The sequence below is a fragment of the Rhizoctonia solani genome, chromosome 10, assembly GCF_016906535.1.
Source record: "Rhizoctonia solani chromosome 10, complete sequence".
In the NCBI taxonomy this organism is placed as follows: domain Eukaryota; kingdom Fungi; phylum Basidiomycota; class Agaricomycetes; order Cantharellales; family Ceratobasidiaceae; genus Rhizoctonia; species Rhizoctonia solani.
In genome coordinates, this window is record NC_057379.1 from 1,357,825 (window position 1) to 1,371,663 (window position 13,839).

Here is a 13,839-nt window from a genome sequence, read left to right on the forward strand (position 1 = left end):
AGGAGGAGGCGTGCTTTATCCCACCCCTTGAAGCTAGAAAAAACTGTTCGCCATTGCACCAGTCTTTGGATTCTGTGACCTCTGCTGTCATCAATGGTGGCCGAATCCTTTCAGTGGAGGGCTGCTATGACCATGCACATCAGCTGGCTTAGTCTGCTAATATCTTCTATTCGAAAAAAAATCTACCCTATTGACACGATATTATACCTCTATCTTTTGATTCATTCCCCTGAGTCAGACCACTATGGATCTCTTGGTTTTAGGATTTGTCTTCCCACGAAGTCCTAGCAACGTTGATTTCACGTTAGTGACAAGAGATGTGTACTTCCCAGTAACGACTTGATACAAGCGACGGCTTATCATCTTGAGTCCATGGAGGCTATACGTTTGATACATCTGGCGGCTTGACAAAACAACTCAATACACCCGCCTGACACGAGTTTAGCTCAAGGATTTGCCGTGGCGACCCAATTTGTCGGAACGATCGAGGCTAGCTATTTCTGAAACACCTATGCCGACGAAATAAGATAACGATGTTGTTTATCAAATTAGTATTTTTTTTTGAGGTTTGGGCTCAGGCTGTAGTACTATCAGAATTTTGGAGCGATCATATCTGGCCTCTCTAGTTAGCGCCAGTTTCATGGCACAGTGACTCCAAACCGGTCCATTAGTACCCCAATGATGCTTCACAATATATTCAGAGGTGGAGCTCTTTCTCAACGACTGAACTACTTTGAAAACTTTGATTATCCCGAAAGCGATATTTTTTTAGTCGGGCTTCCGCGTTACGTTACCACTACTGTTGGACCCAACTGACTTCGCATATATTCACTGAAATTACTGATAACCGCCTCACGCTTAGCATGACTCGCACCAAACATTGAACTGGGCTAATGCACGGCTACAATTCTGACTTCTCTGGCTCTGTTGTTAAGCACTCTGACGCTGTGTATTCTAAATGTTGCTGCTTGTTGGATACCACGTATTATTCTGAGTGGAGTACTGAAAATCAATATTGAAACCCATCTATCTATGTGCGTTGGATGACGTATCAATACTTCCGTAATAAGATAACTTATAGCATCGATAGTTCCTTATTTGGAACTTTGTCTCGGGGTGACGGTCGCTTCTTGCTCTTCTTGGTGTATGCGCGTGCTTGGCTCTAGGTGGCGGATAAATGAGAGGGGCTTCGCCTTTGTGCCCCATGCTGCATCACCATGTCTATTGAGACAGAAACTCCGAACAACCAATATGCAAAAGAGAATGTGTAGGAGACCCACTTGTCTAGAAACCCATGACATTGTCTGAGTCTCTGCAGATCCGGCTATTGGAAGAGTCCCGATCAAGATTGCCACCCGATTCGAGAACACTAAGAACGACGATGAGCTGAGGCTCAAGGGAATTCCCCTCTGTTCAATCGATGTCACTATCTCGCATGTGGCGGTTATGTATGCGGCTGGCCGACTACTCGATAGCATACGCGAGCCATTCAATGCATCAATCATACGCGCGGAAATGGACCAATTGAGCGACCGGGAAGAAAGGACTCCGACAGTGACCAATGAAGATTATGAAAATTGGAAGCAAGAACAATTAAAGGCGGGAACGATTGACCCGGTAGATATACCTTCCCTACCGTTAAGCAAAATCACTAACAAGGGGAATAGCTGTTTCTCATACCAACCATGATCCTAGTGATGCGCGGAAGTCCATACCAAAATGTCCATATCTCTGTCAATTGTTATTCAAGTCGTTCAGCATTGGAAATAAACCTGGATTTTGGTCTGGGGCGCGTGAGATGCTTCATACCCAAGGCAGCGATGGAGTTCGTAACATCCGAGGAAGGTCTGGTATCGATGATATAGGTGAGGCTTACAATTAATCTCAGCCCTCGGTTGGCAGCTTATTATTTCACAGCGATTCGGAAGGTTCAGACTTGGTTTCTTTATATAGATGTTTCTGATCCTCTTCGCCCACGCTACGCTTTCTTGGAGGAGTGTAACATTGTTGAGTCAACTCAAGCGAGGGATAGCGGAAGACCCAAACCACTTTATATCTTCAATGCTCGCGAACATGCTTACCAACTCATGATACCCGAATCTGAACTATTCTCCAATGGCGGGAGGTTCGGTGAAGAGCAGTGGTCGCGTCATGTAGAAGGGGTTCGTCAAACCGGATTTAGAGCATTTAACAAGCTCCCTGACGATCCCGACTTGGACCCGGACTACAAGGCCTTACTGATATCAAGGATGAAGAGAGCGCGAGAGCATCCAGCCGTCGTCAGAATGCAATCTTTTGGGTGGTTCACACCCGACGATGTAATTAACCCCGACGGGAGTGCCCTACTGCAAGGAGTATGGAGATTCTCGCTTGAAAATTTCTCAGATGATGAAAATGGATCGGTCGTTGGGCAAGTCTCACTTTCGTTGAGCTTTAATCGTCGATATATTAATTGGAAGTAGAGTTGTTGTCTGTAAGGGTTACGCTATCACTGTAGGTCTAGCTCTGGTGTATGCGTTACCCTTACGATACACCGTTACTTCTCCTTATGTTACACTTGTACCCGGTGCTCTGTTCAGGCTGATTACTAACTATATACGTTCATTTGGTTTCTTCTGTTTACGCATGTATCGACCCGGGCACCTTATAAGGTCCCGGGTCCTCTACCCACTCTCCTCCTGCCTTTACTCTTAATATCAATATCGAGTGTGTGTTACGACTTGTCATTTAGGCGACGCCGTCGCCGACCGAGTCACATATATACATCCGATAAGTAGAGACCTCACATTTTTTGACATATCCAATACCACACTTCGGAGCTAACAACTCACGAAATTTTCGAACGACAGTAGCACGGGTTGGCCTCCGTAGCTCTGTCACCTTGTTTCTATCTTAACCCTTATAGATCGATCTAGAACTGAAAGTACGTACAGAATGAGCAGACAGCTACGCAGTGGGCGCAGCTACGACGCCTCGAAGGAACTCCAAGTTCCTAAACGAAAGACGCGGCAACGCAAGGCCGCTGGGGCGAAGGCCGATGCCAATGAACAGGCACCGGAGACGAACGGTAAGCAATTGATAGTACCTAGAGAAAGGGAACGGCTTACGTTCGGGACGGCTCCTGGGGAGAGAAACCCCAGAGAGAGCGTACACATAGTAGGCACCGGGAGGCGCCGAGGAGTGGCACTCGTCGGGAACGACGCGGTCAAGCTATCCCCGTCTGCCTACGCGGCCCTAATGAATAGGGCCCCACCCATCCGGAGGGTGCTGAGCTGGCCGAAACCAGCGATCGAGACCCGCATGATAGCGGATGCCCCCAAGGAAGGGGAAGCAGCGGTTCCTAGGAACGCTGAGGCAGCCGTCAGAGTCCCGGGAGAGCAAGAACTTACTCCCGGAGGAACCGACAGAGCGCCGGCTGCCGTTAGAGCGCCAGAGACACCCTCGACGAACATGAGGAGGAAGGACACGTCCTCGGACGACGATGTGTATGTAACTGCCAGAACAAGTCGAGTATGCGACGAGAGTGTCGTTCTGGATAGTGAGGGTGAACCGCTGTTAGCGCAATACGTAGTAAATGACGATACCAGTAAGACGCCCTCCGTTAGTAGCGAGCGAAGGAAGCGCTGGCGCCGTAAGTCCAAGGGGAACATGAAAGACCCGATTGGAAGCCCCAGTAATGAGTCTAAGTCAACGGCTAATTATGAGGGACTTACCTGGGATGAGGAGGTCCGACGGGTCAACGGCGAAGACCCGGGTGGTCCAAACACCAGCCTCCCGGACATTAGTGAATGGGTGAATCCCGACTGGTCACGGTCGGACTACATCCACGAAAGCAATGAGCAGAGCGCTGGGACCGATGGAGAGAGCGTACAGGTCAATGCGCTCATCTTCGAGGTTGATGACAACTACGTATACGACGACGACGAGTACGTGGAGGTGCTGCGCAATTTGCGCAATCAAGACCGACCTGAGAGCACACATAGTCAGTCCCGAGGGGCTGGCCCATCGCAAGCTCGCCAAACGCACCGAGTCACGGTGGAGGAAATTGACGAAGAGACTGAAACAACTGAGACTAGTCGGACGCGCTCGTACGTCGGTAAAGGAAAGGGCAAGAAGAAGCCTAGGGAAAGGAGCAGGAAACGCAAGCGGCCAAGCCTTGGGATGGCACTCGACGACCTAGAAGGGTCGCGAGGAGAAAGGGGCCGACCCACAGTCAGCAGGGAACCCTCAGTCACGTACCGAGGAGGAGGATACCTGGAAGGACTTATCAGCCCCTCACCAGCTCAACCTACGATGAACGCTGAGAACGACCGAGAAACCGTACCAAGGGGTGATAGGGGCGGGGCTAGAGACAAGCCTACAACCTGTAGCAGAAGAACCAACCCACCGCCTTCTACGGTGGAGTCGCCGGCCCCATTGCATGGGCAAGGTGGTGACGGGGAACTCCCGCATACAGGCACCCCTGGAAGTGACTCAGAGCCCTCCGATTCAGACTCGTCTGACAGTGACTACAGCTTGACCAACAAGTCTATCTCCTCACGATCCACGGGGATGACGAGACAACAAGCTAGCCGTGAGCTGGAAGACATAGTCAGAAAGCTCAGGAAACAGAACAAACAACTGGAGAAGAAAATTGTGACACAGGCAAGATCAGGGTACAAAGCCCAGACGCCTAAAGCTTACAAGGGCGAGGCGGACATTGATAAATACGACATGTTTATCTTTAACTATAAACTATACTTGTCAGATACCAAGCTTAGCGACCGCAAGGCCGTCCTCACAGTGAGCCGATTCCTTGAGGACAAGGCGGCGACATGGTACATGATGAATGTAGCGCCAGACCCTGAAGCTTATACAATGGAAACAATATACATTGGACTTTACAAATATTGTTTCCCCCCCGACTTCAAGGAGGAGGTGCAACGTCAGTATAACCAGAAGCGGCAAGGGGACCTGAGCGTTCAGGACTACTTCGCCAAGCTGGCTAGGCTCCATCGCAGACTTAGGGATATTGACGATAGACAACACATTCTGAGAATCTGGGAGGGCGCCGCGCAGTATATTAAGGTTGAATGGGCTCTAAAATACATGCAGCCGGAAACTACAGACATAGAGACACTGCAAGAAGCGGCATTGGCAGCAGAAAGGGCGCATAAGATCAAACGGAAAATCAAAAGGTTGGGAAACAACAAGGGAAATCCACAGAAGGAGCGGTCGTGTAGCCCCCCCAGGAAGAACAACCGCCATCCTAATTACAGAAGCTTGGCTAATGGATCAAACGGGAGGAACCGCAACCATAGAAGCGGAAGCTACAATGGTAACGGTAACAGGACGGACAAGCGCCAAGACGAGAATAGACACAAAACGCAAGAAGGAGGGCGCAAAGAGGCGAACACGAGGAAGGAAAACTCACAAATGAAGAACGGGATAGGCTAAAGGCCGCCGGGCTATGCTACGTGTGCCAGAGGTCGGGTCACCTCGCCCGTGATTGCCCAAAGTTTCACAAGGCAAAACCGTTGCATATACGTGCAAACGCGGTTAAAGTCAGACCCAAGGAGAAAGTCCAAGTGTCCTCAGTCATGCTCAAGGAACTGGAGGAACTCACCCAAACAAAGGACAGAATCAAAGTGAACGCCGTGAGGGTGGGACCAAAGAAAGAGCCGACACCGAAACATATAGAGCGCAATACTGTCAAGGTCAAGGACAACTCACGCAAGGTACCGGATACACTGGTTGTCGAGGCCAAGATCAAAGGCAAGTCGGTCCGTGTACTGCTCAACTCAGGATGTCAAACTGACCTGGTGTTGTCGGCGTTGGTCAATCAGCTTAAATTGCCAAGGATGGCACTGACAAAACCGTTACAAGTGCAACTGGCAATGGCGGGGTCAAGAGGCACATTACATTATGGTGTATCAGCTAGATTAGAATATCAAACGATCAACAAAAAGCAAGGGTTTGATGTGGGAAACCTGGACAACTACAACGTGATCCTGGGCACGCTGTTCCTATTCCAACATAGCGTAAGACTGAGCTTCAACCCGTATGGGGTATACATTGGGTCTAAGGAGTCGTTACCACTGGAAGGAGAGAACGTGATCCAGATAAACTTGTTGTCAGCAGACATAGTTGGCGCCAGGATGGTCGAGCTACGAGAAAGTCTGAGAGCGGAGGCGTCCAACGTCTGCAAACCAAAGGACGGAACAATACCATTACCACCATTTAGAGCCATAAACCACCAAATACCCCTGTTGGACGAATCCAAGGTGTATAAGTTCCGACCGTCTAGGTGCCCTGAAGCGCTGAAAGGTCAGTTTGAGGCTAAGGCACACAACTACCTGAAATCGGGACGGTGGAAACACAGCACCAGATCAAACGCTATACCAATGCTATTCATACCTAAGAAGAAGGATGGAAAGGTTGAGCTACGCACCGTACTAGACAAGCGGGAACAGAACGCAAACACAGTGAAGCTGGCGTTGCCGTTACCAATACCAGAGGATATACTAAGCAAAGTCAGTAAGCACAAGTACCGGACGTTGTTGGACGGGAAAGATGCGTACGAACAGATCCGCGTAGTAGAAGACGACGTACCAAAGACGTTGTTTCATACACCGATGGGCACGATGGTCAGCCAGGTGATGCAACAAGGGGACTGCAACGCAGGGGCCACATACCAAGCACTAATGAACCACATATTTGCCCCCTACATAGGCGTATTTATGTTTGTGTACCTGGACGACGTTGTGATATTTTCAGACACGCTAGAGGAACATGTAGAACACATACGTACCGTACTGAGAGTGCTGAAAAGGGAGCGGCTATTCCTGAGCCCAAATAAGATGCAGTTCCTAGCTGAGGAACTGCATATACTTGGGCACATAGTGGACGACCAAGGCATTAGGATGGATCCTAATAAAGTTGACTCAGTATCGAAATGGAAGACACCCAAAAGCAAGGACCAACTGGCAAGCTTCCTGGGAGCCGTGGGATACCTCGCCCCAAATTGCCCAGGGATACGGATCCCAATGGCGCCGCTGGCCAAACGAGCGAGTGGCGACACCCCGTTCCGCTGGGGCGGGCTGGAGGAGCGGGCCTTCCGCAAGGTGATACAATTAGTAGAAGACTACAGAGATAAACATTGCGTAGCATTGAAGTACGGGCCGAACAAGGACCCAATCTATCTGATAACGGATGCTAGCCTCACGGGAGCAAGTGGACTAGTGAGTCAAGGAAGAGAGTGGCAGACGGCGCTGGTAGCGGCGTTCTGGTCAGCCAAATTTACCTTGGCGCAGCAAAACTACACAGTGACTGAGCGCAAGGCATTAGCAATAGTGGCATCGCTGGACAAATTTCAGCCGTTACTGCATGGCGTGAAATTCGAGATACTCACCAATCACAAGGCACTTGAGTACCTGATGACACAGAAAACGCTCAACGCGAGGCAGACAAGATGGTTAGAGACAATTAATCAATTTGACTGCACAATTAGATACATCGAAGGGTCCCAGAACGTGCTGGCGGACGCACTTTCTAGGATGTACAGCGAGGACAAAAAGGGAACGGTACAGGCGGCAAGTGAATACATGGCGGACATAGATGGAAGCGACACGACGGGGGACGCGCATACACCCACTGTACAGTTGACGCGACCCGTGATCACAGGTATGGCAGCAAAAGTAGCGGCCAAGAGCCGAGTAACATTGGAAGGGGTGAGGCGAAACCCAGCTCGTAAACGTGTGGCGCCGGAACGATACAACCCAGAGATCCCGGGAAGGGGCAATTCCGGAAGAATTGGGACAAGAGCCCCGAAGAGAAGAGGCACCGCTGATAAAGCAAATTGGGACCCTGACAGAAGGGAAGAATTTGATGAGATCATGAATGGGTCAACAGAAGCCGGGAGTGAAACACGTGAGACTGAATCAATGAGCTCACCAGCAAGCGTCAAGCTGGAGGGCGGGAATACTACAGGAAACAAAGTAGACCCAATGGACAGATCAGACCACAGGCACATAACACAGCTAGTGAGCGAAATAGACATAGTGAGCGCAATAGCAGAAGGATACAAGAAGGACAAAGACTACGAGAAAATAATTGAGGAACCATTGCAATTTCCTCAGTTTGAACTCCGCAAGGAACTAGTATACTTTAGCAAGCACAGTCGATTGTATCTATGTGTGCCAAATACAACAAGCGGGGATTGGCATATCCGCACTCTGTTAATCTTGCACGCTCACTCAATGGTATTGCATCTGGGATACAAAAAGACGTATGCATACATGCGCAAAAGTCTATACTGGAAAGGAATGGCAAATGACACAAAGCATTTCTGCAACGCATGTGTATCATGCGCGTCGTCCAAGACATCAACACAGAAGCCATACGGGCTGTTGAAGCCATTGCCAATACCAAAGTACCTGTGGGCACAGGTTGGGGTAGACTTCTTTGGACCGTTACCCAAATTGACCACATTGCTAGGAACGTTTGACATGATATGTGCCGTGATAGATCACCTAACGTGTATGACGCATTTGATACCTACCAGGTCGGACTACACTGCCCGCAACATGGCAGAAGTGTTCCACGCAAACGTATTCAGGCTACACGGAATACCAGAAATTATAATTAGTGATTGAGACAAGCTATTTACATCAATATTCTGGCAGACGTTCTATAGCCTGACTGGTACTGAGATCAGATTATCGTCCGCATTCCACCCACAAACGGACGGGATGACGGAACAATTAATACGAAGCATGTCAGGAATAATACGTGTGTGCGTAAACCCGGCCCTGAGGGACTGGGCACTCAAGCTACCCAGCATAGAGTTTGCAATCAACTCAGCGAGGTCAGAAACCACGGGATTCAGTCCGTTTTTGCTGAACTATGGACGCGTACCTAGACCAATGTTAGTGAGAACCGGGACAGACATGCACGGCGTGCGCAAAGCAGCGCGTAATATCAAATACGCACTAATGATAGCGCACGACGCAATCATAGGAGCGCGTGTGAGCCAGATGGTTGAGTCAAATCGACACCAAAGGCCATCACCCTTCAAGCAGGGCGATTGGGTCTACGTGAGCACAAAGAATATGCGCATACCAATGGGAAAGCCCCACAAGCTATTGGCACAATGGATTGGGCCGGTAGTAATTGATGGAGTGGTAAAAGAAGGAGCCACCTACCATGTGGAGCTCCTGGAGGACCTCAGGCGGCGCGGGATCAAGGCAATATTCCATGCGTCGCTACTCAAGCCGCATATACCCTACGAGGACCGCAGGTTCCCAGGGAGGAACTACAAGCAAATCGCATCGTTGGAAGCCAATGACAACGAATGGGCAGTAGAGAAAATAGTAGGGCATCATGGCAAGGGCAGTAATGCGGTGTTTGAGATAGTGTGGCAAACTGGGGACCGCACTTGGGAAACGTACCGTGTGGTCAGGCACTTAGAAGCACTCAAGCAATACTTTGAAGCCATAGGGGTCAAACAAGCTAGGGACCTACCTTGGGCGGAAGGAGGAGACACACCCTATGATGAGCTTAGTGATAGCGGGTCTGAAACCCTGGAGGGCGCGAGCATGCGCGTACTTAAGGAGGGAGACCCAGAGTACAAGCACCTCACCACACCACTGTCGAATACCAAGCTCACTGAATTACTATCACTATACAAAAGATGCCCCACGGCCAACGCTGGCGACGTAGTCGGGACCACGACCAACAACGAGACAAACCACCAGCGTATCAACAGGACCAGTACGACCGAGTCAATCCTGGGTTACTGCGGCTGCTCAACACCGTTGCGCAGACCAGCCTCGAAACCGTCCAAGCCCGTAACCCCCAAGTACAGCAAAGAGGCCGACGAGGGGGCATGGGGCCACGCCCAAGATATCAGCACCATTACCCGCACGTCGGTAGAGGGCAGCTGGACCTGTACGAAGGTATTATTGGCGTCAGTATTCCCAAAACGGCCGACTCTAGCATGGGTGAACGTCAGACTCACAACCTACGCACAGGAAGGCGCTTTAGACAAAGAAGAACTCAACCTAGTGCTAGGCCGAGGAGTAGATCGTCCACACGTAGCGCTTCGACCGAGCGAGGCCGTAGCCGGTCAACTACCAGGGGAAGGAGCCTCTCCCCCGAGCGGAACGGAAGTGAACGACGAGGAAGAAAGCGAGTACGTACCAAGTATTCGCCCGATACTAGGACCGCTGTTAGTACCCGAGCCTCTACCCCTTCGAATTCCCGGAGCGCTAGCCGATCCAGCTCCGACGACGCTACCGGATCCGACCGAGAGAGTACCGCTGAACCCACCACTCCGAACGGCACCGGACCCGAACCAGAGGGGCGCGATCGGGCTCCAAATCAACGATCTGTCGTCGAAGGTAACCCGGGCTATCAGAACCGTCGAGAACTTGATATCAGTGACCGAGACCCTCAACGAGCGCGTCAAGAGGACTCACCAGCGCGTCGTGGACAGGGAGTGGGACATCATGGAAGATATGTCAAGGATCGTACTACGGGCTCTAAGGATAGGGGACGAACCAAGGATCGGCGACGCGAGCTACCCTCAGGAACTACTAAGGCGAGCCTACCCGGCGCCCCCGTACATGCCGGAGACCACGGAACGAGCGATCGACGACCTCATACTGGGGATCGAGGAACACTGGTCGACAATCAGGGGGAACAAGGCGACTTTGAGACACTACGTGCTGTCGCGGCTCCCGAATCCAGCGTCGGAGAAGACGAGGCCGATTCCAACGACGGAAGTGACGGCGGGCCCGAGCCATCTGCAACAGAGCGAGACGATCCAGACGTTAGGGACGCAACCGACCACGTCGCCAAGTGGACGACCCTCGGACCCGACGTCGAGATGCGCGACGCCGGGAACGGACTCAAGACCCTCGAGCCGGAACAGCCTTGCGTCTCACCACGCAAGCTCGAGCTCAAGCGATCGTCGGTACGTAGAAGGTCTGATCGAGTCGAAAGGAAAGGGGAAGGGAAGGGCACCGGAGGAGACGGAGAAAAGTGACTGAGACGGCCGCGACCGTCTGGAGGGCGAGTGTAAGGGTTACGCTATCACTGTAGGTCTAGCTCTGGTGTATGCGTTACCCTTACGATACACCGTTACTTCTCCTTATGTTACACTTGTACCCGGTGCTCTGTTCAGGCTGATTACTAACTATATACGTTCATTTGGTTTCTTCTGTTTACGCATGTATCGACCCGGGCACCTTATAAGGTCCCGGGTCCTCTACCCACTCTCCTCCTGCCTTTACTCTTAATATCAATATCGAGTGTGTGTTACGACTTGTCATTTAGGCGACGCCGTCGCCGACCGAGTCACATATATACATCCGATAAGTAGAGACCTCACATTGTCATTCGATCACAGGCATCGAGTGAGGTCGATTATCCCGACTCTCCTCGATGGGAATCTCCTTTCACAGATTTACCGGAGCAGATAGAATCAGATGTTTCACTCAGGGCTACAGCTGTTCGTGCGGCATCGACTGGCATTTCCAGCATACCCGGCGGTATACTTACTCTAATCGATTATCTGAATGACACGGAGTCATTCACTCGCCTTAGACATATACTTTCATATAGGTTGAAATACAATTTCTCAAAAGCGGGTACAGGATACCTTCAAAAGGCATTCGAATGGACTTCCTCTAGAGGAGCTGTGCCCGAGCCCGAGCTCCAGCCGCTTGAATACGTCAACAAATGGGCGCAGTACGACTATGATATGATCGAATACAATACAGAGGAATCGCCAAACGAATGGGATGAAGACGTTTGGTGGATACTGCTATACCAAGGGCTGTGCTACCGTGCTTCTGTTACCCTGGAACGTCTTCCAAACTCACACTTTCACCAAGACGAACACGAATCTGACCCACCCTCTCGGAGTGAAGCTGCTACCAGTGCGGCTTTTGAGGACCCACATCTGTACACTTCGCGTGTAGAGTTTCCAGGAAGAGTACTGGGGGACGTTGCCCATCCAGCATTTGATGTTTCTTACTTCCCTCGTATCTCAGAAAGCCAACTTCTCAGCGCACTCAAGATATGGTCCGATTCAGTGTGGCTTCCTGACCTTAAAGCAGAGCGTTGGGACTTTGACTGTGGCACTCCCATCCCGTTGCGCACCTTGAATGTTTCCGGATGCCAGTTTGTGACCCGTAACACTATCCGCCGAGCGCTCCAAATTGCACCTAGCATTACACGCATAATTATGATTGGGTGCAGGAGTTTCCGTGATGTCGACCTATCGCTTCTCAGCCTTGACGGGACGCTAAACAACATCGATTGCATTCTCACGCGCGACACGGTCAGAGATCCGTTCTATAATCCCAGGCACAAGATACAGTGGAGAGATGATGCATATGATTCTGCTCGCAAACTTCTCCCGCAAGCTCCGAATGAAAAGATCCAGGCTAAGCTGGATTCTGTACCAGGGGTATTCTTCAATTCAACCAAGGAGTTCAAGTTCAAATATTCTGATAAAATATACAGCACTTACCACAGTCGCGGCCTTTCCTCGCGTTCTCTTAGTCATAGCTTCGCCCGTCCCCCAGCCTTGGGGTTTGATCCATCGACAGGACAAGTGGTATGCGGACCCCCACGTTTCTCGATCATTCTTGCAACGCATACTGTCCACGACGTGCCCATCACTGGCGCCACATTCCCGCGCGTCCCGATCGATACCGGAATTGAAGGTATCGGGACTAACGGATGTGGACTGACTTCGGTGTGGCGCGGGATCATAGACTTACTCGAGCTCCTGGGTGATCCTTACATCCGGAACAAACAGAAATGGAACTTGATTCGATGGAGCCTTGTTGTCAAGTCTTGCTTCTCGGGCCCTGGTCAAAAGTGGAATAAGAAGAGTGGGCTTACCGGAGGCGGCGAGTTTTACGGATTTCCGGCTTATTTCAAAGGAGGGCCCGGGCAGGTACGATTCAACTTGAGAATGAAGTGGTAAAAGCATCCTAAATATTTTACCAAACTAGGCAAACGAAGAATGGATATTCGCGTACCAGTTCAGGGATGTGACTGCTAGGATGCAAACATATTGGGCAAACGGCCCTCAGCTTGGCTCCCTTGTCTACCCTCAGTCCTCTACGCAGGACTGCTGGGCCTTTATTCGATACGGAAGAGACGCCAACCCGCTCTCGCATCGAATCCCTACGGTCGCGTTGTACAACGTACGAGAGTTCCGTCAAGCCATTTGTCCTGACATTCCAATCTTGGAAGACGAGGCTAAATGGATCGCACGGGTCGAAGACGTTCTCACCAACGGGACCTGGCACCCAAGTTATCCTATCGTCAACTGGGACACCGATCGGGGTTTTGCCAGCAACGGAGATCCGATGTGGGCTCAGATGCGCGCTGCAGCCGAGCAGATTACCAAACCTAAATACATGAAGGATGTTCCCCAAGAATTGATGTTATTGATAGAGCGGATGATGGTGTCCCAGATGAATGGGGGTAGCGACCCATTTTGATCAGGTTTTCGGTACTGGTGCCACAAAGCGTGTATGGTAATTGAATAAATGATGCAATAATACAACATCTAGAGATTGAGCTATTAAATTTAGTCTAAGTATTCTTATCTAATTGTTTTTAACAATCTTCAAGCGCTGCGCATTCATGCGCAGGGACCCTAAATCTCTATCAAACCAGTGACATTTAATCAAGAAGTGTTCAAACTTACATGCCAATAAAGCCCCTGCATCAGCGCTCTAGCCTCCATGAGCCACTAATTGAAGTATAAGGAACCTGCCGGCGTCTTCCGAAAATCAACACAAGCATAAAAGCAGCGACGATCGTAACCAGTCCTAA

General features: G+C 50.5%; 1 protein-coding gene across 1 annotated transcript; it reads left to right on the top strand.

The window, feature by feature from the left end:
* Positions 1-1,251: 1,251 nt before the first annotated feature.
* RhiXN_08603 (Transposon Ty3-G Gag-Pol polyprotein) lies at positions 1,252-13,502 on the top strand (the record flags this gene model as incomplete). The annotated part of the gene is made up of 14 exons (XM_043328419.1): positions 1,252-1,267; positions 1,319-1,617; positions 1,668-1,694; positions 1,751-1,865; positions 1,918-2,354; positions 2,906-2,923; positions 2,980-5,323; positions 5,389-8,449; positions 8,506-8,625; positions 8,675-10,171; positions 10,213-10,954; positions 10,984-11,058; positions 11,390-12,949; positions 13,008-13,502. The coding sequence occupies 14 exons, from the start codon at positions 1,252-1,254 to the stop codon at positions 13,500-13,502; spliced, it is 10,806 nt and encodes a 3,601-aa protein (XP_043183804.1).
* Between the last annotated feature and the right edge of the window lie 337 nt (positions 13,503-13,839).